At 37.6% G+C, this 27,107-nt stretch overlaps 1 protein-coding gene across 1 annotated transcript in view; it reads left to right on the forward strand.

Moving 5' to 3' along the window:
• LOC104496443 (histone deacetylase 9-like) overlaps nucleotides 1-27,107 on the forward strand; it is a 137,657-nt gene that overhangs the window by 93,088 nt on the left and 17,462 nt on the right. Inside the window, exon 10 of the mRNA XM_010139563.1 lies at nucleotides 18,554-18,687. Coding sequence (XP_010137865.1) covers nucleotides 18,554-18,687 — 134 coding nt within the window. The remainder of the gene's footprint in view (nucleotides 1-18,553; nucleotides 18,688-27,107) is intronic.

Below are 27,107 nucleotides of genomic sequence, written 5' to 3' on the forward strand. Positions count from 1 at the left end.
GAGGAGAGGAGAGGAGAGGAGAGGAGAGGAGAGGAGAGGGAAAAAAGAAGATATTTTAGAACATAAAAGAAGAAGAGTGTCTTCCATTCAGACCAGCTAAAAGTTTCCCTGTTGAAATCTGCACTTCATGGTTAAAAAAGAAAGGAAAAGAAAGATACTGGCAATTTTAATGTTTTGTGTATAATTTTCAGAAAAGCCTTATAAATGATTGGTCTGATCTTTTATTGTGTTTCATTGCATTCGAAGAAAGTTTTGTAATTGATTTTAATGGGACTGGCCATCTTATAACAAAGGTACCTATAGCATAACCACTTTATTCATACAGCCACCTCTAGTACGGTGTACACTGACCGTTAGAACTTTTCACACCCAAACCCAGTATTTTTAAGAGAGAAAGCAGAAAATGTCTTCTATTCCAAGGTAGGAGAGATACTTCAAGCAGATTCTGAGAGGACACATCTAATAAATAATTGTCACTGTTCTAGATATATTTCATCTGAAAGACAATAGCAGTCTTTTCATTTTAGCCGAACTACTGGCAATTAGAGCATCATAAAACAGATGTTAAACGTTATGTCTTGAGTAACCTTTTTTCCTTCAAAATCTTTCCATCCTTCTTGTCATCATGATTCAACTAGCTGGTTTAGTCCATTGGATAGCACCACCCTTGCTCAGTACCTGTTGGGGTTTTTTTTTATTTTATTAGCTCTTTTGTAAGAAACAGTGCATCTGGGAAATATATTGATTTTCTCTGAATGTTTCCTTAACTTTTAAGAAAACTGATTCACAATTAGTAGACTCTGCTTCAGAAGAGCATCGAAAACAAGCATACAATCAAAAAAGTTCAGAGAAAAGGCCTCTCACTACTACAGGAATATTCCCCAATCTATTTTATTGTATCACTATGTTACTGAACCGTACCTTCTGTGTTGGTTTCAGATCAATGACTTGTACCATTTACTACCTTTGGGAGGTTTTACTCTTGGAGCACGTCCCTAGAGATTCAATTTCCATTTGCTTCAATTTATCTCGCTAAAGTAAGCAATCATTCCACTCTTTCAAATGCCTCTTTTTTGAAGCAATATAGATATCTATGGTGGCACTGTTTAGTGATATGTCAACTACTAATCTAAAAGAAACAACCTGAAAGCAGCAAGTTAATTCATGGTGGAGTAGGATATTTTTCTGTGGTTCAGCCTGGGAAATCCCAGGGGCGAAGATGGCAAGGCTGGAGTTCAGACATCCAGGCTGGAGCTGTTCTTTTGACTGGGTAGCTTAACCTGTAAATCACCTGAACAAATGACCAAATTGTCTCCCCCTCCCCCCCTCCCACCCCCCCCACCCTACAAATTGAATGACGTGTGACTGCTTACGTTTTGCCAAGGCTGTTTCCAAAGAACACCATGGCTGTAGCTCAGTGAAGTGTACAGTCTTTTTTTTTTTTTTTTTTTTTGGCTGGGGGTGGTGAGTAGAATATCTAAAAGCCACCCTGGCAAAGGAATGACACTTAACAAGTTTTTATCATTTTATTACAGACAATTGCCAGTATGTTCAAGGGAAAAAGAGAGTGGAATAAAAATGCCTAAGGGGAGCTTGAGCTAAGTACTCAGCAGACCTTAAAGAGCTAAAGATGTATGCCTTAGCCAAAGAAAGCATGGTGCAAAGTGGGTTGATAGAAGAACAAATATCTTGAATCAGAAGAAGTGTAGTGAGGAATTATTACTGGGAGTAAAGGAAGAAACTTAGTGCAGAAATTCTCTGTTTATGAATCTGGAAACATTCTATCAAGTATTCATAGATGAATAGCCTTTGAAACTGAAAAGATTGTTAGTACCACATGCTAATATGACTTCCATGTTTCAAGTTGAACAACCACAATTTCTACATCATTTCTACAATTTCTGTATAAAAATACCCCTGCTAGCTTGAGATTCAAATGATTATTATAAATATATTAGACAACATTATTATATAGAAAATATTTTTATAAATAATTTCCTAGTGACTGAATAATTAATAAACTAATATTGTATGATTATATTAGTATTACAACTTGTTTAAATAGAAGACTTTAAAGTAGGGTTGTGTAACCTACAAAATATCTAGCAAGAGTAATTTTTATTGAGGTATTGTCAAAAGCGTGATCTATTTAATATAAATGCATTCATGTCTAATTTCATATTTATTTAAGAAGTTTCTCAAGATTGGTTCATGGCAGTCAATATAAAGAGGTGTATAATTACAAAGAGACCTTCTTTGTGAAAATTGGTGTGCCAGGTCTTCCTGGGGAGAATCCTTTCTCTCCACTGAGTAGTAACTAGCCTGAAGCAGTAGCGGAGGCAAGACAGCTAACTTTTCCATGGTTAAGGGTAGGGGAGAAGAATCCTGATGGATGTTAAAATCAAAGGATTTTTTCCCATCTGGCAGTATTTGCTTCAAGATGTAGAAAGGGGAAATGAAATATGAAATTAAATGAACTCTTGAGCAAGTTTTCCATTAACACAGAGTTGCTAAAATTAGCAGTTAAATTCCATAAAAATTAAATAAACTTCAGAACCTTCTATGTTCTGTCAAAATTTTACACAAGTTCCTCGTATGAATTTTAAGAGGTATTGTGGAACTCAAAGGTGTCTTTGCAATAAGCTCACAACTATACTTCACTCGGAAAAACGATTTTGACATAAATCCAGGTATCAGTGTTGGTAATAGGAGATTCCATTGGTTCTGTTGTTTCGCACTAACCCATGAATGAGCTGGAATACTAAAAAGAACTTTCTTCTCAGATGCAGCTGTCATTGTTTCACTGTTAAGAGTAAGCAGTAATTTAGAAGGGTGCAGAGATGAAGCATACGGATATGAGATAGTGAAGGTAAGGGAAGAGGTACAGTGAACGAGGTGGTCCCCGGTAAACTCCCAATGAACAGCTGTTAACCTTCCTGCAATGCCTCAAACAAAGTCCAGCTCCCTTGTCAGCCTCTGCTTCCCCAACTCCCTCAGCCATCATAAATGCCCTGCACATATTCTTCTACGCCTACACACTGGTACTGTATACATATATATTTGGGCTGACAAGTAAGAATATATATATTTTTTTTAATGTTCTGCTTCAAACATCTGGACACTTTCAGTGCTTAGTCAGTCTAAAAATTATTTTCAATATGTTTTGAAGATAGACTTCAATTAAAACCAGCCTTAACAGCACATGGTTTTGGTACCTTTAGATGACACTAGTACGTATGAAAATTTTCCAGGCAATGGAAGACCCTAAGAAGTTAGAAAAACTATAAAGTCCTTTGTGGTGTTTTTGTTGTTGCTTTCACAACTTAGTCCTTGAGCTGAAAGGAAGAGAGAATAACAAGAAAAATGTGGCCAAAAACCCAAATAAATATGGCATTGGCTTGTATTCATTACAACACATTGGACAAAAATGAACAACGGCAACTATCTGCTTACATGCACTTCCTCAGAAAATGCCAGTGTTGCGTAACTTGGCCAAAAGGACCTCTTGTACCACTGCACGTGCGCAGCCCAGAAAGAGAGTCCAGCAAGCAGCAGCAGAAAGAAGCTGCTTCATGTGGAGGTCCTGTTTACTTGGAATATTTATTGCTTTCATCCAAAAATATCAGTTTAGCAAATCACTGCGCATTTTCTACTCTGTCAATTTTCAGAAGAATTCCAATAAACTCATTTTGTTATTGAACGGGAATGATATTAGAAAGCACTGTTCAGAGACTTGGGGGGATAGGAAGGAGAAAAGAAAGGTCAACACAGAAGAAAAGGCTTAGATGAATAAAGATATGTCAGAGCAAAGCTTCCCATGAAAGATTGTTGAGAATAAAGCTTATTTTTATTCACTTTATTCATTTTTATTCATATAAATCAAGAGCACAAAAGCCCTGTTTTGTGATTTTTTTAGTGCTGTTTAATTTCTTTATATCTTTTTTTTTTTTTTTTTGCTATTGTTAAAAAAAAGCCAAAACTTCAAAGGTAAGCTGCATGTGTTATTTCTTTATATCTTTTTTTTTTTTTTTTTTGCTATTGTTAAAAAACAGCCAAAACTTCAAAGGTAAGCTGCATGTGTTCTAAATCAGGACTTCAGTGCTGATGTATGACAGCACAAAAATTAAAAATAAATAAATGTGCTGTCTAAACTCCCATATTTCTCAAAAAATTGCTTTAAAGGCTTTAAAAAATCAGAATTATTGCTTGATCTTACTTTACTGACCATAATGGTTTCACCAGAGTAAATGACAAAATATTCTATAAAAAAGAGAAAAAGAAAAAAGACTGTTTTCTGAATATATCTGAACACCTGTATTTGGCTGTCTTGAAGTTTTGTCAGACAGGCAAGAGGGAAAACAAAACTTTGCACTGATTTTTCTGATAGTGGATAGGGACTGCATAAATTCTCAGCTTATCCACTGTTTTCTGGAAGACTCTTAACGTCATGGTAAATCGATTAAAACAAGGTAGTATATCCTGGTTTATCATATTAAAATGGATGAAGATTATTTGGATTCTCATGAAAAAATGTTTATGCAAGTTTTCTCCTATTTTCTTTTCAAAGTATGAACTTTCTAGCAGGTCATTTTATGACTCCTTTTTACTTTAATGTCTTTAGACACGATCTTGCTGCTTTCTCTCCTTAAGCGAAACAGCATGTCTGACTCTAAAGGTGTCTGGTCACAGTACAGCAGTTAAATCTGCTGGCAGAAATAACTGTGGGACTGGGGCCTTTGTGGCGTCCCTTTTCCTCTGGCCTTTACTTTTACAATGGCCATTTGCTGTTCTTCTACTAAGTCACCTTGATTTCTATTGACTCATTTGTTTTATCAGGTTGCAACAGGGGCAAGCAGCCCAGGAAAACAGGAATGCAAATGTTGTTCCTTTTAGTAAACATTTCTTTGATTTTTAAAACTCATTCATCCCATCCCTGCTCATGTTTCATTTTAACTTCCTATTCAGAAACAGTCACAGGGACTAATTTATGTTCTCATTTTAGAATGAGGAGCAGTATTTCTTTGCAGATTTCTGGATATTTGTGTGATCAAGAGAACTGGTTATTACTAGTTATCACTTGTTTTAATTAATCCCTATTCTATTGTATATAAAGTTTCAGTGACATATTAAGTGAGCAGATACTATAGGATGTCATTTTATGAGCACTAATAAGAAATGGGTAATTAAGTTTAGGAAATCAACGTAAGCAGCGTGCAGGGAGCCTCTAAGCTGAACATAACATTTGGCAAATGCTATTACATATCTTCACAACTTCATGAACATAACATTTGGCAAATACTAATATATGTTTGCAAACAGTATTATCAACAGGAAGCAGGGCTTCATTGAATTATTTATATGTAATTAATACTTCAATCAGTTCTAATAATGTAAAAAGGATTGAACATACTTACATATAATATAAGGACAGAGAAAACCTCCTAGTGAGTTTGAGATATTCTGGGCTGCCCCAGCCTGGGTGCCTGAAGTGAAAGCCCAGACCTCTTACTTGTACAGTGGAGCCTCGAGAGGCTGACTCAAGAGTACCAGAGCTCTCCAGAAGTGGCTAAGCAAAAAAGCCTGTGAACCTAAGAGAGATTTGAAGAATCTTTCAGGGTTAAGTGCAGATTTTTGGATATTTACTAAGTGCAAAATTTGCCTCTCCCACATATGGACTTCAGAGTGACAAGATTCATCTTAGAGCCAGTTACACTGAGATTTTTAATGCACACTACTGATATAGATAACAGATTTTCATTTTTGGTAAATTTTCAAATAAAGGCTTTACTATGTTTAAGCAAGGGAAGAGTTTGTCACTGTTTCCATATAGATGGCACCTGGAATAAATGTATGGAAGCGGTATGTGTGCTTTGCATATTGAACCTTTTAAAATGTGTCCTGAGATTTTGTTTACAGAAAAAAAAGAAATATTGAGACTTTAGGATGGTGAATGGTTTGAGTGGGAGCAAGTAGAAGTTACGTTAGATTGCCTATATTTTTTCTTTTATCTTTTTCTTGGAGAAGTCCTCAGAATTTTTTATCAAGACTGATAAGGGAATACTCTCAGGATGGCAAAATGTCATTACCTTTTCCTGTCATATTCTCTCATGTCCAATGAACTGCTAAAACTTGTAATTATTTCTCTTCTCCTCATTTCATTCCTATTTAAGATACCAGCAGCATGTGAAAATAAATGAATGAAAATTTTGAATCTGGATCCGCTGAAAGTAGCATACATAGAACTCGTTCCAGAACAAGTTTTCCAGCTGTAGGATAGAGTTGCTCACTTTAGGCTCAGCTGAAATTGTTTACACACGCTCTCTTTGAAACAGTAAATCTAGAAATTGTACATTAAATCTGTGCATAAAGGAACATTATTTGGGTTGTGAGGTCAATTGCTCTGAAGTTAGGCCAAGTGAGATTTATGATTGCTTGCACAATGGACCCTTTTTGCATATGCTTTGAGAGAGACTTGCTAATTAAATGAACATCTACTATTCTGGACCTTTGCTTTTTTCAGTACAGAGAGGGCCAGGTTCAACTATAAACCAGCAAGAAATGCTATCTTCAAAGTTTCTGCCTAAATCTAAAAAACAGAATAAATAAATGCAACTCTACCTTTCTTCTGTATATCAGGTTTTTCTGTTATCCTCTTTTTTGTAATGAAAAGCAAGCTCAAACACCACGAGCTCTGTTAGAAGTGGTTGGTACAAAATTGCAGCCTAGATTTCTTGATTTTTGAGTCTTAATTTCAGATCAAATATTTTAATTTTTCTAATTGTCCAATTTGTAACATCAACCAGCAAGTCACTTATGCATTGCAACTGGCCATGAAAAGCCACATCCAGAAATTCAGACAGAGCTCTGATCCAAATATTAAATTGCATGCACTGTATAGTAGTCCCATAGAACAGGTAACAGTCCTGTTGAAACAAATTTCTCTTGAGCATTTCCAGACACAGTAAGGATGCAGGAAGTCCCAGTACAGCATGTACAAGAAGTACTAGTCCTAGTCTGACGGGGTCACAACGACTATTCCTGCCTGTTTCTTGGGCAACTGAAAGAGGTTAGGATGGAAAAAAAAAACCCTCTGCCTGCAACCACACACCTCCTCACTCACACCTGTTGGCTGTACATGTTGGGTTTCACATCTCTTGAATAGGCAACATCCAAGTCTTATTCTGATTTGGATAGATTTTATCATACACATACACACGAAAATGTGGTTTATTAATGGCTACCACCACCACGAATCATCTTCTGTTTGAAAATTACTTTTTTCTTTACCTATCTGCAAGCACTTGTTCTCAGGCATGTTTTCTGCTCACATCTGAGCACTCGCCTCTCTCAAGTGTCATCATCATCATGGCTTGGCTTCACGAATGAAGATCTGGGAAGGGCTTTTCCCACGCTCTCTGCAAGCGATGAGTGCACCCTTCGGGCCTCTGCAGTGGGTTTTTTAGGTGAGGCACAGCGTGCGCGGAACTGGCTCCACCTTTTACACCTGAGGTTCATCTGCCAGGGCCTAGCGAGCTTGGACGGTGACAGCGAAGTCCTCGGGTCATAGGTTTGGTTAGAGTGTCCTTCTCTTAGGTGATGGATGCCTTACAAGGCTAAACGAGCTCCATCTGCCCGGGTTTGGAGTCAGAGTTGTCCTTCTAGGATGGCTGCCCGAAGGCTAGTGAGCCCATCCTGCCCGTGGACACACTTTGTCTGACCCTTCAGTTGAGACCTGTCTGGCTTGGGAGACCCCACCGGAGGCACATGCCACCACCAGCACAGCTCTCAACCCCACAAGGGCACACAAGCTCCTTCCCAAAGGCAAGGGGGTGCCCGTGAAAGCGTCGCTGCTCTACCTCCAGACATCACGGACCCGGGCACGGTGCGGCCGGGGCCTGCCAAGAACGGGAGTCCTGGAGGGACAAGTGTAATAAATACACAGATTTACTGTTTGAGTTCACAACGGTTATGAGGAAAAGAAAATGAAAGCTTTTTGTTTGTGACCTTTGCGGAAGAGACTTCTAGGCAGTCTTTGAACTGTTTGGTGTTGGGCTAGGTGTGTGCCAATGTTCATCAGCTTGAGATGGAGCTACACATCACCTGGGAGGGAGACAGAAGTCACCATTTCCACTGCCAGTAAGGATTTCTATATATGGAAAGGTCGTTTGAATTTATTTGTGGTGACCCATTAGAATGAGGCATGGTCTGATGAGCTGGATAAGCAGCCAAAAGGTTAGAAGGAGCAACTGCTATTGACTCATTGAGTCCAGGTAAGTTCAGGAAACTGTTGTGCATTCACTGTAAAATCTCTGTTCTGGTTGATAAAATGTGGATCTCCAAACTGACTTTGATTGAGTTAGTACCCAGTCACTGAGGAATACAGAGTTCACTGGAAACAAAATGTGATTAATCTTCATGTCAATGTAGCTGTGGATTTCTTCAACATTCTCTGTATATAAAGGATACAAAAGTCTACTGCTGGTGAAGAATTCAGAAATGTTCTGCATCCCTTTGCAGAAATAAGAACATGAGCCTCCTCTGCTCTCTTTACTTTTTGGCAGTTCCTGATGGTTATAAGAAAAACTAATTCTCTGACAGTGTTTACTTTCGTATTCACAATCATTTTTGTTGTTGTTCATCCATTCAGTCACCCAGTAATTTTGCTTGCATGCCTTTATTTTCTTTTAGTCACAAATATATTTATTTTTAAACTTATTTAAAAACATTCTCTTTTATTAACCAAATGTACACTTCTATCCCTTTCCCAAATTTTTGTTTTCTTTCAACTTTCTTTCTCGTGCGTAATTAATATTTATTCATTACTTCCCTCTAACATAGCATCCAGGTGTAAAATTTAGGTAAAAACTGTGGGAAGATGCTAGATTTTTGGTCCTTGACCATTTGAAATCAGCACTTCGGCCAAAACTGGGAATGACTAACCAGGGCATCCTTCTCTGCTGGAGTGAGCACTGCATGCTCTGATGAGCGGAGCTGTTCTGAACTTGGTATTTTTCTGCGTTGATCTTGTAGTGAGACAGCCAAACACCTTTGACTGCTCAAGAGCTTCTAAGTGGCTTTGCTATGAGGTTTGAGTAATTTTTGCCTAAGCTTTCAGCTGCTGTAGCTCTTCAGCTTTGTCAGAAGGAAGAATAAGTGCAATCCTGATGTTGCAGTTTGGTATATGTTGTTTGCTAAGTTTCTGGAGCCACTAGGGAGTTTTGAGCTCTGGCAGCAGGTTATTTTACTTCCAGCTGTTAAAACTCCGGAGGGAGAAACAGTAGCTGTTCTGGTAGTAGGTTTTCAGCATCTCCATTTAGAAAAGCCAATGTCCTCTTTTCCCTTGAAGAAGCAATTACTGATGTTGCTCAAGACACAGTATCTTAACACTGAATGAATTAAATTTGCCCTCTTATGAACTTCCCAGTTTTAAGAAGTATGACTAAGATGACTGTGGTAATGCAGCTGCAACAACATCTGGAGTCCTCAAATTTCCTTGACACTAGTTAGCTGGATTTAGGTCTGAATGTAGCACAGAAATGTCATTGTTTGTCTTGATGTTTCTATTATTCAGTGAAGATTACCAGCTATATTAAGTCTGCCATCTTCCCGTAATACTGCTGTCATGCTATGGTAACTGCAGAGATAGTGGTTGTTTGCTTGCTTATGGATCCTGAAGAATCAAGTCATTTGTGAATGACTCTGCTCCTTAGCCTGAGAAAATCCAGGAAGTAATACTCCATGACTGCTCAGCCACCTGGAGGCATTTTCCACCTAGAATTTGTTACAATCATTGTTCTAAGTTTCTCTAAGAAAAGGCAGAAAAACACTGGCTGAAGAATTCTGTTAGGTTTCTGGAGCACTAGTCCTCAAGGTAATTAGAGGTCATCACTTTGCTGCAGAAGCTCACAGAAAGGCACTTTCTGAGAACTATATGTCAGAAGACTTGAAAGACAGGGATGAGATATTCAATATTCTAAGAAAAGATTTTGTTCTTATATGTGTTTCCAGGGAGAATAATTTCTGGGGAAACAAAGAGGCCACTCCTATTCCAATTAACTTGTTCCAGATCACAAACTGTATTGTTACATGAAGCTCTCTTACTCACCCAGCAGCCAAACCTGGCACTAAGATCTACAAAATTGGGGGGGAAAAAAGAGGGGAGAACATTTTTACTCTTATTCTTTAAAAATTTTACATATCCGTGATGAGAATGAGTCATATATTTCATCCTGGTCAACAGCAAATAAAAACATCTTCTATCTATTTCCACCTCTTGTGTATCAGAACAAAGTGGCATCAGTCCTGCCTTCACTCAAGACCCATGCAATTCCCCACCACCTTTTTTTGTGCTCCCAGAAGGTTGCAAACTCTATTGTGTAGTAACATGAGTGACAAGGTTCTGACATGACTTCCCTATTCGGGAAGAAGGCTGGATTGAGCCACCTACATCATTCAAATGGTAGCTGCACTTTCTTTTACTTTGTGGGCTTTTACCAACCATTTCAAGGCATCTATGTGTCCTTTTAATAGCATGAAAAGGGACAAAGGGTCTGTTGTGTGAGTTGAAATCACATCCTTAATTCTTACACATTTTTGTAACAGAACAGCATAATAGAATGTTGCTCAATGTATTTTACTTGGAAATTGCATTTAATCAGAAGACTGTAAGGAAGCAGGCACCAAACCTAGTTTCAATACCATTTCCTTTAGTGAGTTTTACGCATTACCTTTTCAATAAGTGGTGACAGGCTGTACATTTCTGGGTGATTATAGCATATGTCAGGTGGGGTTAACAGGCGCGAGGCCAGAGGGAAAGTGACTAACTACTTGAGATGTTCAGTAATCCCTTAGAAATGCACTGCCTTATTCCCTCCTGATATTATAAAATTACTTTTATTAAACAACGTGATTCAAATCCTGAAGGGCATTAGGCCTCTGATACTGAGTTCACTGGGAGACTTGATGCCAAATTGGTCAGGAAATCGTGTATTTATCTCAAGCCTATCCACCTAAAAGAATACATCCCTCATATGCTTATTGTATCTATGTCCCTGGTCGTGGAATGATGAATGATCTACATCTGGAGGCCAGGTCTTTAGGTAATGGTATATGCTGATTAACACTGGCTAAGGAACTAACCCTTAATTTAATGCGATATATTGATGTGGCAGGGTCCATGAATGACTGCAAATAAAGTGAGAGCCTTAATTTGTAGACTCTGAGAAACTGTGTATGTTGGAAAGATCGTTTAGTCCAAGCTGCTTTTCTTGGCAGAATTTTGTAGAACATCTTCAGAAAATGGCAGTCAGTTCTCAGCTTCTGAGTGATGGGCTTTAAATCAGATCCTTTGTGTTAGTCTCTTGGGTCAATTCAAAATTAACTGACTTGGCTTTTCATCAGTTAAAAAAAGAAAAAAGTCTAGATCTTCCCATCAGATTGTTTTCAGTCATAATTCAGTACCCACATTTCAGCTATACTCATTTATAACAGCAGAAACTTTGCCCCAATTATTTTAAAAATGTGACAAGTTGATTTTACAGGGAGTAGCATTATAATAAACTTCTCCAAACTTAATCAAGCTTACTGATTTATTTGGATAGTCAGTAGTAGTATCTGATTTTCATTCCAATGTGGATTAGAAACAAATTCCTCATACTTTGAATTATAATTTTTTTTCAATCAAATGTCTTGTTTTCTAGGCAACCCCTTACTGAATCTAGACTCAGATTTGGAGATATAATCATCTGTAATTTGTAACATCAGATCCATATATTCTATATCAGTTTAAATCAGGCAACTTGATCAGATTTGGAAGAAGTTATTTTGATAACAGGACTACCACCTGCAATATCAGCTTGGCAGACTTCACAGTGAGACAGATTTTCAGTAAATAATTATCAGTCTGATTAGACTGTACCCACAGAATCCTTTTAGAGGGATTTTTAATCTCCAGGGGAAAGGAAAAAAAGGGAAAAGAAAAAGAAAAAGAAAAAGAAAAAGAAAAAGAAAAAGAAAAAGAAAAAGAAGAAAGAAAAAGAAAAAGAAAAAAGAGGCAAAGAAAGCCCCCAAGCACCCTGGAGAATCCCCTCACCAACCAGAGGATGCAACAGCCTTTTTAAGAGAGATCTGAATACAAATTCTGAAATGCCACCTGGCTGTTGGCAGTTCTATATTTCCTCTCTTGGCTTGTGCTTTCTGATACAGAACAGCTACATGTTCCAGAAAAAAATCATTGGAGAACTCTGTGGGATGGATAATCTTGCTTCCTGGCCAGCTTGACTTAGTTGAGGATTTACTAAATAGAAAGCAAAATAAAAAAGAGGGGGAGGATGGCAGGACAATGGAGAAATTATTACTTGGCCATGTGTGAGATGGGGTAGAGATGAAGAGAATGTGAGGAAACCAAGAAGAAAGGAAGGCACAAAGCAAATAACTACTAAGAACAGGGCTAAAATCATCCAGCCAGTTTTGGGAATATCCGAATGCTCCTGCTTTGACTCTGGCAGCAGAAGTCTGTGGTTGAATATTTTCCCTCTGAATATACATGACAGCACTATAACAGCTTTAAAACCATCGTCATTATTTTGTACATCACTATGACCTTTCTTGGAGGATGCAGAATCCGTAGTGCTTGATAACACGGGGTACAAAAGAAATACCTTCCTTTTTTTTTTTTTCCTAGTATAAATTAGTTTGGAGAAGAGTTTGGAGGAGTCTTCTTCCTCCATGTGTTTTCTCTTGAGGAATATTTTGTCTGGTGGTCAGTGCTGCCATTGTGTGGTGGAGGTGTACAAGTTCCTCCTTCACAGAGGACTAAGCAAATTCAATGGACTATATTCCCCACTTGGATACACATATATCTCAAGAGAGTTGAATATACCTAGATCATCCTACTGAGCATTGTCAAGATGGCCTTTTCCTGTGGTGAGACAGATTTTCTGTATTTGGCTTTCAAAGAGGTATGCTAAATATCCCTGAATATGTACTTAAAAGAGATCTAATATATTGTGCTCAGTGTAGCAGCTAAAGAGCAGCTAATTATGAAACATATTACTGTAGACCTAACAAGCATGCAATAAAAGCATATTATTACATAAATTGTTAATCCATAAAAAATGTGTTCTTGAGACCATGGGTATTTATTTAACGTACAATTACTGTCTAATTTAATTGAAACTAAATGCCTGCTTGAGACATGTAATTTGAAGTGTTACTGAGCTTCCTTCTCCAGTATTAAAGCAAGAAATCAGCAGCTAATGTCTGGAGGCCAGATCTCTACTATTTAAATTCAGGTACCTCAACACTAATATTCATAATTTCAGCCATTTGGAAAGCATTTTTCATAAGAATGTATTCAGCATTAAAATCTCCCTTCCCCCCTCACTCAGGGACACATCCTGCCAACTGAGTCAAACCTCTGACTTAATCCAAATGGAAGTTTTGATTGAATAAAAGGCCCTGAATTATGAGCTGAGAAGAAAATGTGTTCACCCATCATAGAAGACAAGGTTTGCAAAATGTTCAAACTCCACTCAGTGCTGGAAGGGTAAATTATCATTTGACTCCTGTATGGACATATTTATTTAGGACATGTAGCCTGGTGACTCAGGAAGTTATGTAAAAACTGACCCAGTTAATTTTAGATGCTATTGTTGGAGGAATATCAATGAAAATTAATCAAATAGTCACAAAGGAACCACAGGGAGGGAGCACAGAACACTGGTGGGTAGACTTTTTGGCAGCGATCAACGCAACGGTTTTAATGAGAGAAAAACACATTCTCAAGTAAATTAGAGACCATGATTAAATGGTAAATAATAGTTAAATACATGCTTGGAGGGCCAGGACAGAGACTGTGGAGGTTTTGTGTTTTGCATGTATTCCTCTCCAGGCTGCTCCAAGTAGCCAGAGGAGTTCATCAGAACTCTGCCTATAATTTAAGGTCAGATTGAAGCTTTTAAAATGCTGAAGCCAAAAGAGCTGCTGGGACCCTGCTGCTGAAGCTGAGAAAGCTGAGGCTTTCTCCATAACTCCAAAGCTTCACCAGCCCTGCTCCTTGCTCCTCCGCCAGCTACCTTCCCTGAGCCAGGGCCAGCACCGTGGCTCTGCTCAGCCTGCTGTCACCCCAGAAATGACTGTGCAAGAGACATCTGATCTCCTTATGCGCAGCAGGGGAGAGGGAAGAAGTCTGTCTTCTGCTGAGGCAGGTTTAGTCTCCACTAACTGGGTGTTTGCACTTTTACTGGCATGCAAATTTTGTTGTATATATGACTGTTTATGCAGACAAGGAGCACTGCAGTGCTGGCTGGGGGTGTATCCCATCCATATGGTTCCTTTCCCTGTCTGCTGAGAAAAGGATGTGAAAAGAGTAACATACACAAGTTGTCTTCATTCTCAGATGTTTCTTTCTCAAAATGGGACATTTTGTCTAGCCATAATACACAGGCAGTTGGGTAATGAGTCCATGGAAGGGGAAGTGACTTGCTTAAGAGGTGTTTTACCTGCTCTCTGTTTGGCACTTTCCATTTCAGGTTGTCAGAGTAATAACTACGGATTCTCTTTTTGTAGGGTTTAACTTTTTTTCCTTGGTTTTCAGTAAGCCCAAGTAGAGTGCAGTTGCTCCAAGGACTTTGGTCAAATGAGACAGAAGCCTCACCTATGTCATTCCTCACTGGTTAGCAGAACTAGAAGGAGTGCATGGGGAGCTCCTCTGTTACAAAAGAAAAAAAAAAAGAAAAACAAAATTAACAGGGCCATTATTGGGGCATCAGTCCACTAAAAGGTGAATTACTTGTATAGATGGTAATTCAAGTGATCAGCACCCTGTGTCCTTCAACAACAGCCTGGCAGCTTGCTCATTAGTATAATACAGTACCAACTTTCTTTCTTTTGCCTTCCCACAATAGAATATTTTCTTACAGAAGGCTGAATATTGTATCTCCTTCACTAATAGCACTGGAGGAGGGGAAAGGGTATAATTAAAAATTGCATGTTATGTTTTTTATTTTAAAGTTTATATTTTTACTTCAAAGGTCAACAGAATAACAGCTCAGATAATGCCTATTTCTCCAATACGTAGCATGGAATATGATGGTTTCACTTTCAGTCTAATCTGTTTGACTTAGATATACAATTGTGCACCCACAGGTTATTTGTCAGGAAAATGTAAACCAGTTGGTGACTAGGATTTTCAGAACTTCTTAGTAGTGTTTTAATGTTGTTTCTGCGTAAATCTAAGGTTTATAATTGTCTTTAATAGGATCATAGTAAATGAATGTTGAGTGCTTTTGCAGATTCTATCCTGGATGCCTAAGTATTGGATCTGTGAAGGAAACAGGTACATTTAACATTTAAATTACAGAAATTATGGAAATAATAGTTGGCACAAAACCATGCCCGCAACTTCCTGGTACACTTATTGACTGAAGTGACTGGATTTTAAAATAGTTTTTCTTCTATATATTGTTAATATGTGATTCATATTTATGAACACAAATAATTGTGGGTGCTATGGAGGTAGTTTGGAGCTCTGATTAGTAGGTGCCTGTCATTGACTCGGGCATTCAGATTAAATGGCCAGAAGGCACCTGCAGCCTCAAAGAAGCAATGCCCAATTAAAATTGCACTGGACATCAAGTATTGATGTCTTAACACGGCTTTCCATTTTATAATTGAACTTTTTCTGTTTTTATTAAATGCTACTAATCTATAACTGTTACACACCACTGTGAAAGCATACAGTTGTAGAATACGGCAAATCCAAACTGAAAACCTCTTGCAAATCCAGCATCCCAGCTGGCACTTTTTTCAGCAGGCACAGCAGGAAGGTCAAGAAACACTGCTGATTTCTAGAAATTCACAGGAATTGGAAGGTCCAGGACTCAAAACTGACTCCTTTCTCATCTTACAGTTGGTCAGTGTGGTATTGAGTATGTGCCTGATTGCCTTATATCAGGGGAAATTATTGATTCTTTTCACGGTGCTTGTTACTATTTTCTTCCTCTTTTTTTTATTTTGTGTGAACCACAGCCCATGTTAAAACCATTACTTGTCTGGGATTTGTTTTCTTCCATTTTGTTACTTCTGCACTCCAGGGGATTTCCTTGAGGAAGCTATTATCTTTCCCAGGTTGCTGCAGTAACACAGGATCCATTTTTTTTGTTAAGAATTTCCATAACTCAGTCACTAGCAATATTGGTATCATTGGCTAAAGTTATTTCCTCATTTTTAGCAAGTCACCTTTACTTTCTTGGGATAATTACACTGAAGAAAAGTCCTGACAATGTTGGTTTTGTTTGGAAACACTTTATCTTGCTACTGTGATCTCTGCTGGGAAAGATGCTTTCTGTATGGCTCATTGCATCCTGACTCATCTAGGGATGATTAATATAACTTTGATACTAGGAAAATCGCTGTGAAGCCAAGCTCACAAACTAACATTGTCTAAAAGTTATATTAGGTATTGTTGCCTAAAAGAAGGCAACATTGTGAAAATCTTTACATTTATGGCCACACATAACTCAGAAAACTACGATGTGGCAGTAGCAATATCTGGAGTCACTAAAAATTCTCAAAATGTTGCAGGAGAAACATGGTAGAGCTTTCCCTTCACAGAATCTGTATAACACAAAGGATAAAAGTGTTGTTGGATTTCTCACAGACTTGAAGGGTGAGTTGAGATACGGGGAGCCTGCGCCTGTTCATTCTTCGTTTCCTTTAAATGCTGTGCATACAACTCACTTTACGCCATGGGCCCTCTCTTCTTTTCAATCCAAAGACTGCATGTGTAACATGCAGGCAGAAATAAACATTGTAGGTAAAAGAAAGTAGAAATTTGCTAAAGATCAAAGGTTATCCTCATTCCATTCCTTACTTCACTTTTATTATCCTGTCTAAATTTGTTCTTTTGTAGAGATGATTGGGTGGATTAGTTTTGGGTTTTTTTCACAGGGAAAGTTGAGCTTAAATAAGAGTTTAAGGTTTTATTTGCTTTTCAACCCCGTATGTAATTTGAACAACAGCATAGTTACTATGCTAGAATTAAGACTGCAGCTCATAGAGTGTACAGAAGATTGTGAAGTGGCTTAAGAAAACAATAGTTCACCTGAAATGTTCTGTGATCATCTGTAGATTAAGTGGCAAGCAGAGGGTGGGAATTTTGGGGGTTTTGGGGTGTTTTTTTGTCTGCACACCTGAGCCAAATCTGGTATCATTAAAGACTCTATTCTAAAAATGGTTGGGCATGTACGTAACAAAGTCCTAAGATGTAAATGGAACTAATTGTGAGATTGCTTAATTGCCAGATCAAGTCTTAAGTCTGTGTCTTGGAAAATTTCTCTAGAAAAGATGCTTGTAATTTTTGTAGGTTTTGATTTTTGATTATCTTCTTCACTGGCACATAACAAAAAGACGTTGATTTTCCTATCTTTATAGAGCTCCAGGCTTTAGCAAGTACCTTCTAAACACTTTATTTAAGGCTATGAAATGCACTGGAATGAATAGTGATGACCATCAGTAGAGCAACTAGAAGAGAGCAAGTGGAAAAGTTAAGAACAAAATGTGATGAATATTTAACTTCAACACTTTCAAAGCTTTACGTACCATTACTCACTTAAAGGAGTTCAATCAAACACAGTAACTGTCCTAGGAAGTTACCACAAAACTTGTCTCCAAAATCTTCTCTCCAAACTAACATTTTTTCATGCAATTTTTCTTGTCATTAAAAATGCAATAAATTAATTTTACCTGAATCACAGATGAAAACTTTGAGGTAGTGTTTATGCAGTTATAGATCACTGCATAAAATGAGGTACCATCATTTTTGGCTGTGGTGCAGAATTTCTTAGGATGCTGTTGATCAGGAGTGAACAATATTGGCAGAGATATCTACGAAGTTCTGAACCATTTCAACTTTTACCAAAACCTTGAATCAAAGTAAGTGATCTCGTTGTTAGTGCTGCTTCCAAAAAAACTTCAAAATGCAGCTAAGAAGTAACATATGCTTCCACTCTTTTTCAGGCCATGGCTGTATATTATACTGCAATCCCAAATGCAAAGGAAGAAGCAACTTGTAAATAAAGATTTCATCATCATTTGAAAAATTTGAAAAATACAATTATTTTTAATTCTGGTGTCATAGCTTAACTACAAATATTATTTGTCATATCAATGCCATTAATGACCAGGGTTATGTCAGATCTCTCCTAAGTGACATGAGTACACATTACATTGATGTGCAAATAGGAGAAGAATCCAGGCTGATAACGGTTAACAACAGCAAGGAGAGAGACAATCTCATGTTCCAGTTATTCTCCAGCTATTAGGGATCAACATGAGGGACGTTATCTCACAGCTGCCTCGTACAAAATTCCATATTCCTAATTCAAAAGCATCTGGTGTGGGCCATAGTCAGAAACAGGATACTGGACTAAATATATCCCATGTTCCCTCTGCAATATCCATGAGCTCTCTACATTCTCATGCAGCGGATGTGAAGTGTGTCAGTAATATCTGTTCTGCTTTAATTATTTGCACTACTGTATTTGAATACTAGGTTTTGGTCACCTAACCAAGCAATTGCTGAAGCTAGCGGATGGCCGTGTTGTGCTGGCACTGGAGGGAGGACATGACCTTACTGCCATCTGTGATGCATCTGAAGCCTGTATAAACGCCCTCTTAGGAAATGAGGTAAAACATAAATCATAGTAGGTGGAGAGAATGATCCAGGTTTGCTGAAACTCCTATATTTCATTTTATTTTAATAACAATGGCATTAGTTCTTTTTTCATTTAGTATAAAAAACATGCAATTTGAACATGCCTTAGAAATGGGAAGACTTCAGATGAGCTGCTTTGGATAAATACCTCTAAATTAGATTATTATATAAATTCTTCAGTGTTTGCCTAAATTATTACCAGTTCTGAGTAAGATTTAATACCTCAGAATTGCTTTTGGTGATGTGCTGAGCACCAGACTTGACATCATTGGTAGTCATTTCTGTGTGTGTGTCATCTATGAGGATTGGACCTTCGAGCCAACTATCACAGGAAAAAAAACGGCTTTTGCAAGGTATATGGTAATATTAGGAACTGGATTTTGCAAAGGCAAGTTTTTTGTAGTATTTTGACACTTCAGAAGGTATGTGAAAGAACATATTTCAGAGGCTTTTGAAATTGAACAACATTAATAAAAATGTGTCCAAAACTTAAAAAATATTTTTTTAAAGTTGTAAAAGAAGATTCAGTTTGATCTGTATGTGATTTAAATAAAATGTCCAAGATTTATCAAACACTGTATATAGTATTTAGAAAGTTTGGGGAGTGGACTATCAGACTGAGTAAATATAAGTATGTGCTATTTATGTACACAAACACAAGATAAGCATTCAAACTGGTGAAAATTGTTGTGTTGACCACTGGAAAATATGTTTTCTGTTATAAATATGGTGAGAAGGAAAACAAGGTTGCTGAAGGTACAGCCAAAATAATTTTTGAAATTCAAAAATCTTTATCATTAACTTTTGCAAGACCTTGTTTTAAATTTGACTCTGTAACTTAATTTTTCTCCCAGGAAAAGTGGTGGTAGCTATACAATCATTCCAATCAAATGTATGAGTGTCAAATTGCAAGCTAGTCTGCCAGGTCCCTTCCACTTCAAGACTTCATACCTATGTGTATAATGTGAAGTAATGTGTCTTCTGATGGTTAATGGATAGAAGGATTTTCTAAATGTTCTTTTAAACTGTTGCTTTTCATGACCCATAGACCAAAATAGTTTATGCTTATTATTTTTTTCACTATACATGCAATGAATTAATAGCTTTTTCAAAAATATTCTCAGAAATGTAAAGAAACAGGTATGTCCACACACAAAAAAAGAATTTTCATTGGATTTTATCCACTATCACCTTTGACAAGTTCCATAAGGAGTGTTTTCCAATGTGGTGACACACGTAATTGGAAAAGATGCTCAGTTCAGTGTTCCTCCTTTTATTAGGTGCTGAAATATGGGCTACAATATAGCTTGAGACATGTGACAATCTTAGTGAATTGAAGCATTGTCTTCCTGTTCAGCTGCCATTACAGGGCACTCTCATTGATATTTTGTGTTGTCATCTTCCCTGTGGTAGTATGTTATGACATCCATGGCTTTTCATAGCCCTTCCAAATCCATTCTCTGAAACTTGCATCCCTGTGGGACTAGTGCAAATGGTATTGTGCTGATGAAGCAATGGGTCTTCCTCTGTGAAGGTGCCTGGGTCCTCCTATCCAGTTATGGCCATTTGATGGTTCTACCCATTTATGAAAATTGTCTTGTTTTGTTTTATTTTTACTGTTTCTGCTATCTCTGTCTAGCCATTATCTGAGAAAAAGTAGCTACTCTGAGAAAATGGAATGGGACAAGTGCACTGGAATTCTTCCGTTTTATTTTAGAGTAAATAGATACCGTCAAATTAAACAAATTGTGGTTCTATCTGCAAAATATAGCAAAGCAAATTTCAGGAGAGACAAAAAATCAGTAACTGAGAATGAAAACATAACTAACTGTGCAGTCATTTTTAATTCACTTATAAAATAACCTGATCATTAATAACTTGAAACATCTCATGCAATAAGCATTATTCTCACGTGCTCTTACTCACAGCACTGTCTTGAGGGACATGCATTAAATGGTCTGGTGCAACAGAATTTCAAACAGAAAAAGTGCTGTGGCTGCTAAGAAGGGAAACATACTCCAGGGAGGATGTTGTTTCCAACACTACCACAAGAAACTGCTGTTTGCTTAAAAGAATAGGTGAAGGTGTTGCCAAGGAGCAGACACTAATGAGGAAGTCTGATACCTAGTTAGCAGTTAGAAATCAGCACATCTGTTGACATCCATAGTTTTATGGCAATCCACACCATGTGTCCCATAGCATATACATTGCTTGATTTCAGCATAATATTTATGAACTTGCACAGCCAAATCCAAGTGTGTTCTTGCCAAAGACAGAAAAAAACGTTTTTCTTCAAACAACCAATCATTGTAATTTAAAGGTGCATTCTTCCTAGAATGCAATTCTTTACAGGTGATTAATAGGATAATTATAACTTACAATCTGCCCTTCACTTTAACAAATAATCATATATAGTGCAACACTAGTTTAAAACCATTGGCAAGATGAACTTCAGTTTTTAAACACTACACGTGTAATTGAACTCAAATTAGAAAGGTTGGAAAAGGCCATTGTAAGGTACTCTGCAGTTTGTCAGATGTATTTATTCATATGCTGAGGATTAGAATTCATAAACATTTTGCACAGTTTTTTGAAAACTTTTTCTTTTCTTTTGTTGTTTTTGGCCAGGACTTGTCAATGCAGAAATTAACTGCTTCATATGTTCTATTACCATCAGAATAATATTTTTAAGAAAGAGTAATCGTAAAAACTAGGCACAACTCTCAGCTTTCATGGAGACCTGGTCTAATACGTAGAGATAACATCAAACAAGTTCAAAATACTTTCTTTTCTTACTTTGTCTCTGAACACCAAGAAGGAAAACAGGATGACATCCAAAATAATTGTATTTTTATCTAATTTATATGTGGCCCATAGCACAGTGATCTGTTTAGCAAGATGATAACTTCTTGCTCTTCGCTTAACAAATACAGGCGGGGCCACTAGGAACAGACTATCAAGATAATCTTCTTTAAGTAATTTTAGTACGGCACAGGAAATTCCTGCATACAGTTGTTGATTTTGAAGACTAACAAAAAAAAAAAAAAAAGATGTAAAAGGTCTCTTTTTCTTGAAAGAGCACAGGAAATTCCTGCATACAGTTGTTGATTTTGAAGACTAAAAAAAAAAAAAAAAAAAAGATGTAAAAGGTCTCTTTTTCTTGAAAGAGATCAGAATTTAAATCGACTATTAGGCTCATCTATGTGTGGTCAATACTTCTGAACTTCGCTGCCAAAGCACTTTTGAACAATAATTTAAGATTTTCACAGAAACACAAATGGGATTATAACAGTTGTTTTTCTCTGATTAGAGGTACTTCTATAGTTAATTGTTTCTTTCTAAGACCAAATTCCCTAAACAGAGGTGCCTAGTACCACAGGGTATCCAGGACATCAGCACAAGACTGGGAGATCTAAGACAGAACTTAGAGGAGATCCACACCCTTTCTGAGCAGCAATTGGATATCAGGCAAGACACCCTGTAGTATCTGAAATGGCCCAGTATGGTCTGGTTGTGTGAATTTTTCCTTAAATTAAGAAAAAACTAAAAAGGGAATTATAGAGGCAAAGATAAGGATCAGTTTTTTAAAGATAAAACTATTAATTAGAAAGTTTACATAGAAAATTATTTAAAAAAAAATTTCAAGATCTCGAGTTTTCTTGTCCACGTTTCCTTGTACGAACAGAAAATTTCCATGTCACTTGGTGAAAAACCCATTATTTGACCATTTGCAGAGCTAATTAGGAGCACCGTTGGTTATCTCCTTGGAAGGAAATCTTCCTAAGAGGTGAGAAGAGATTAAGCAGCTGGATTCCCTAAAAATCCAAAATGAAAACATGGAAATCCTTTGGAAGATAAAAATGAGGATGGGTCTCAATTGCTCTAAAATATCCTTGAATTTTCTCAAGGTGAATCGAGAACTTTTTTCCATTAGAAGGGCATCTGTCAAAACAAAGGAAATGATGGATTCAGATAATTAGAAAAAGACATTGCTTCTAAACCTAAGCATTTCTGAGACGATGATATATGCTTGTGCTTAAAATTCAATTCTCTCATTTATTGTGATACTCTTTAAATGATTCTACAGTGTTTCACCGATTGGTTATATAGTTTCAAATACTTCTTTTTAAAGAATAAATATATATACATATTACTTCAGTTAAGAAAATCATTAATGGTTAAGTTTTGTATGTTATTGCAAGAAGTGTGTGAAAATCGGTTTAAATACTGAGATTTTTTTCCCAAAATCTTTGTCACAGAAATGGAAATTCCACATTGTTTTGTCAGTCCTGGCTTCGGTGCTATAAAGATCTCTTGGTGCCAGGTGGTGGTGAGTAAGGCTGCTCTATATATGCAAGGATAGGTGCAGCTTTCCTTCCTCCGCGCTCTTTTTGAAGAGCATTTAAAAAGCCCTCAGGGATAAGCTTTCCTTGAGTTCAGTATCCTAAATCCTGCAGTTTATTTCCAACCTGACTGCATTCAATTGGAGGACCTTCTGCAGTTAGAGAGAGTAAGGAAGTATTCCTTCGAACACAAAACTCTTTGAATCAAAAACTAAGGATTTAGTTCTTCCTTCATCCCATCTCTTTTCAAGCAGCCAGGTGGCATATTTCCATGGGACAGAGAAGTCAGTCTAAAATCATGGTCCCTCTGATCTCTCTACAGGATTGGGCTATGTCTCTTAGCTCTACATGGTATAGCAGTTTGCTCTGGTCTATAACAAGTGATAATTAGTCACAGATGGGGTCATGCTCCTCTTTGCACAGAGGAAAGAGAGAAGTGCAATCCACAGCGTGCTTTGCCCAGTGGAGCCTTGCAACAAAGGCACAGAGAGGGTGCATGTCTGCTTTTATTGACTGTGGTGGCCAAGGATGAATTTGGCCCTAAGTGCAAAAACATTTTTAAGTGACTAAATTTAACATCTTCTAGTAAATATTCTTCTGGCTTGAATTTCAGTCTGAAGCAGAGTTTGATGAAACATTGTGATTGGTTAGTTCCCAAGCATGACTGAAAGCTTATACTGGACAATTTTCTTGCCGAGTGTGAAGTATGTCCATCTTTCTTGCAATCTGTTGAGCTGGTATTTAGGAGGGGATGGTAATTCAAGAGGAAAGCTTGTACTCTGCAGGTTTCCTGCTGTTGATGAAAAGCTGGCATTTTATCCTTCGTGGAATTCAGTGTGAATCTGGGGCTGCTTGCCAGCTAGGCAGTGAGCTCTGCCAAGAGGGACTGGACTGTGTTGAAAAGGTTTATTTAATAGAACAGGTAAGCATTTCTCTCTCCAAAATGGAAATTCTCTTCACAAAAGAGAATATGGCCTGAGATCAGTTTTAAATTGCATAGTAAACTTAGTCACAATCTCACATCCTCATTGTTAATCTGTGTCTAATACTAGAAAATAATTAACACTGAGTGTAAACTACTTGTCAACTGCTATAAATCCAGAGTCCAGAAATTGGCCCAGAAACAGACAATAAGGTGGGCTAGGAAACTGGAGCAATGTAAATGCCAGAAGTCAGCACGGTGACATCAAAGTCCCCAAGGTGAGCAGTGCTATTCAGGAAGTGGTTTAGCCAAGGAAACAGAGAATATTCTGATTCCAAATTTACATAATTCCAAGACATCCTTTGGTTTTGGGGGACTGGTAGGTCCTTATGACCCTTTGTGCCTTTGAACCTATTCTCTACTGAAAATTGACCACACTGTAACAGCAGACCACAGTACCTGCCTACAGTGCCTATATATAAACAGGAAGTGCAGAAACTTTGGGAAGATTGCTAGTATAAGAACACAGAGGACCTGTGACACCTTTGCATTTAGTCCTCTGTAATCACAGGCAACCCTAAGAGCAACAAAGTCTAGTTTTTGTGCTGATGTGCTTGTTACACAATGTATCCCGGAAAGGAAGACTGTAATTCTTCTTCCTGCAGCCTACACACCCCACGAGGAGACTGCCTGCCTTCTTCCCTTCCTCTGCTTCTGTCAGGACTCTCCATGATTCTACCTTATGCTTGCAATTGCCTTACGTGTCAGTTATCTCTAACTGTACTCCGCAACAACCTTCACTGAGGCTGATCTTGGTGCTTTACAACATGACAGAGCTAAGGAGAATGGAGATATAGCTAGAATTTCCAGCTCAGTACAGACTGCTGTAGTTTCAGATTCTCTCCACATTCTCAAGGATCATTTTGGATCATTTTCTGGGTACAAGAATTTTTCCATTGTTAATTCCTTCTTCAAACGTTTCTTGATATGCCTCTGGCAAACTTTGGCAGCCCAAGTGATTTTTGCCCATTTACATTGTTTTTCCTAATTTGAAAATGATTAGTGGACAGTTTCTACTTTCATCTGCTACTTTGGGCACAAAAGCCCAATTCAGACGTGTAAAAGCTTTGAAAATGTGACCCTTTGTGTCTGGTACAAACTGTCTCTCCAGTGGTTTGGTTATTTCTGCAGACTTGAGCTGTTCTTCTCTGTTCTGCTTTCTTTCCTGACAGTGTATTCCCAGTGTTCTTTTCAGCTGCCTTTCTGTTAGTCTCCAGATTTAATAGGCTGCATTATCCAAATGCCAGTAAGTGTAGGAAGGAAGGTGATAGTGCCACATATGCCAGGTATAGAGTAATTTCTTCTATTCACTGTTGGGCCTAACTGCTAATATTTTCCAGGGACACCCTTAGGTCTACAGAGTTTTATCCAACCTGTGGATAGCTGCCAAGAGAAATCATTCTTTCAAATGCAGACGGTCTCATTTCAAAGTGTATAGAAATAGCTGCCATAAACCACTGGCTTTATTTCTATAGTGTTTTTATAATGGTACTGCATTTTGGGCTGAGCAGGGTATGTGATGTAATGATCTTACTTATGGACCCTGATAAGAATTCCCCGTATGGAAGAGGATCCCAGGTCTGTCTGGCTATGCCCACAGGTGAGGAGGCGGAAGAGCTTCTGAGCAGAAGCCGAGCTTGGGATACAAAATTGAAGTTTTGTGGAAAAAAAGAGTTAAAGAAATGATTAAACATGACTATTATACTCACATCACCTACAAATCTGTTAGAAGAGCTAATGGAGTAATGATTGGGATAACTGTTGGAAGTTTGGACTTTTTTTCTTCTTTAATGATCAGTGATCTTATCCTGATTTCTAAAAACACATCTGCCATTTCTAAATATTCATCTGATATATCTAGATATTCAAATGCAGTCTACTTTAAAAAAAAACTATTTCTGTCCTGATAAATTAAGAAGTGTCATTGATATATGATGAAAAAGCCAGACTTGTTTTCAGCTCCTGCAAAAACCCAGCTGTGAAGAAGGCAAAAAAATACTCATCTTTTAATAGGAAATCTCCCCTATTTACCTCTATGCCGGTTGTTCCCAGGTTGATAATTAGTACAAGAGGACTGCTGAAAGAATCTCAAGGTACTCAAAGGGCAAAACAAGACACAGCTCTCACATCTTGCATTTGGGCAATTCCATACCTTGTACTATTATGCAAATGTTATAGCCTGAAGCTAATTTGTCCTACTTTGGGGGAGTGAATTAATCAAAGCCTTAGGAATTAGGAAATTGTCAAAATAGAACTTTAAGCTACTGTTTACTTCCCCTCCTGTTCCTGTACCCAGTATAACCAGAGAGGACTTCAGGATTTTGTCCTCTTCCTGGCTAAATGATAGATTACTTTAAACAAAAATAACAACTGATAAAAGCAAGTGTTATTTATCTGTGGAACCCAAGGTATGGATTATTAAGATTATTATATGGATTATTGTCCTAAAACCTCTGAAGCTTGATCTGCTGGTGGGCATTTTCATAAACACGCAATTTTCCCCTAAGTACCTGCAAGAGTTACCAAATAAAGTAAACTTTGAAGATAATGAAGTAAATGTGATTTAAGAACTGCAAACGTACCTGTAAATACCATTTTTATTCTAATTGCTCTCTGTTGTAATCCATTATACCTTTTAGATAGCAAGAGTCTTCTTTTGTAGTTTCGCCTCCTCGGTAACCAAGTAGAGTTGGGACCCAGTCGGGTCCTACCAGCACTTCTCCACACACTTGCTCGCTGCAGAATGGAGTGATTTATGCTATTTAAAAACAAAATATAGCACTATTGTTTCTAGCCACAAGGAAATCTTCCAGCTGCAATCACATACGGGATTCTAAGGAAATAATGACATGAAGAGCCCTATTCACTTTAGTTACCAAGACTCCAAAAGGCTGGTGATATTTGCAATGTCTTTGTCACTAACAGGCATTCACTGCATATCGTAATGGTAGAATCCCAGAAGTCCTGGGATTTGTAGCTTTGCTAGCTTAAAATAGCACCACTAAGGGAGTATCTACACTGCAGTTACTTCCCACTTTGTGTATTTGGATCAAAGCTGATTTTATCT

This window comes from Buceros rhinoceros, unplaced genomic scaffold (genome assembly GCF_000710305.1).
Source record: "Buceros rhinoceros silvestris isolate BGI_N320 unplaced genomic scaffold, ASM71030v1 scaffold32887, whole genome shotgun sequence".
NCBI classification, from domain to species: Eukaryota; Metazoa; Chordata; class Aves; order Bucerotiformes; family Bucerotidae; genus Buceros; species Buceros rhinoceros.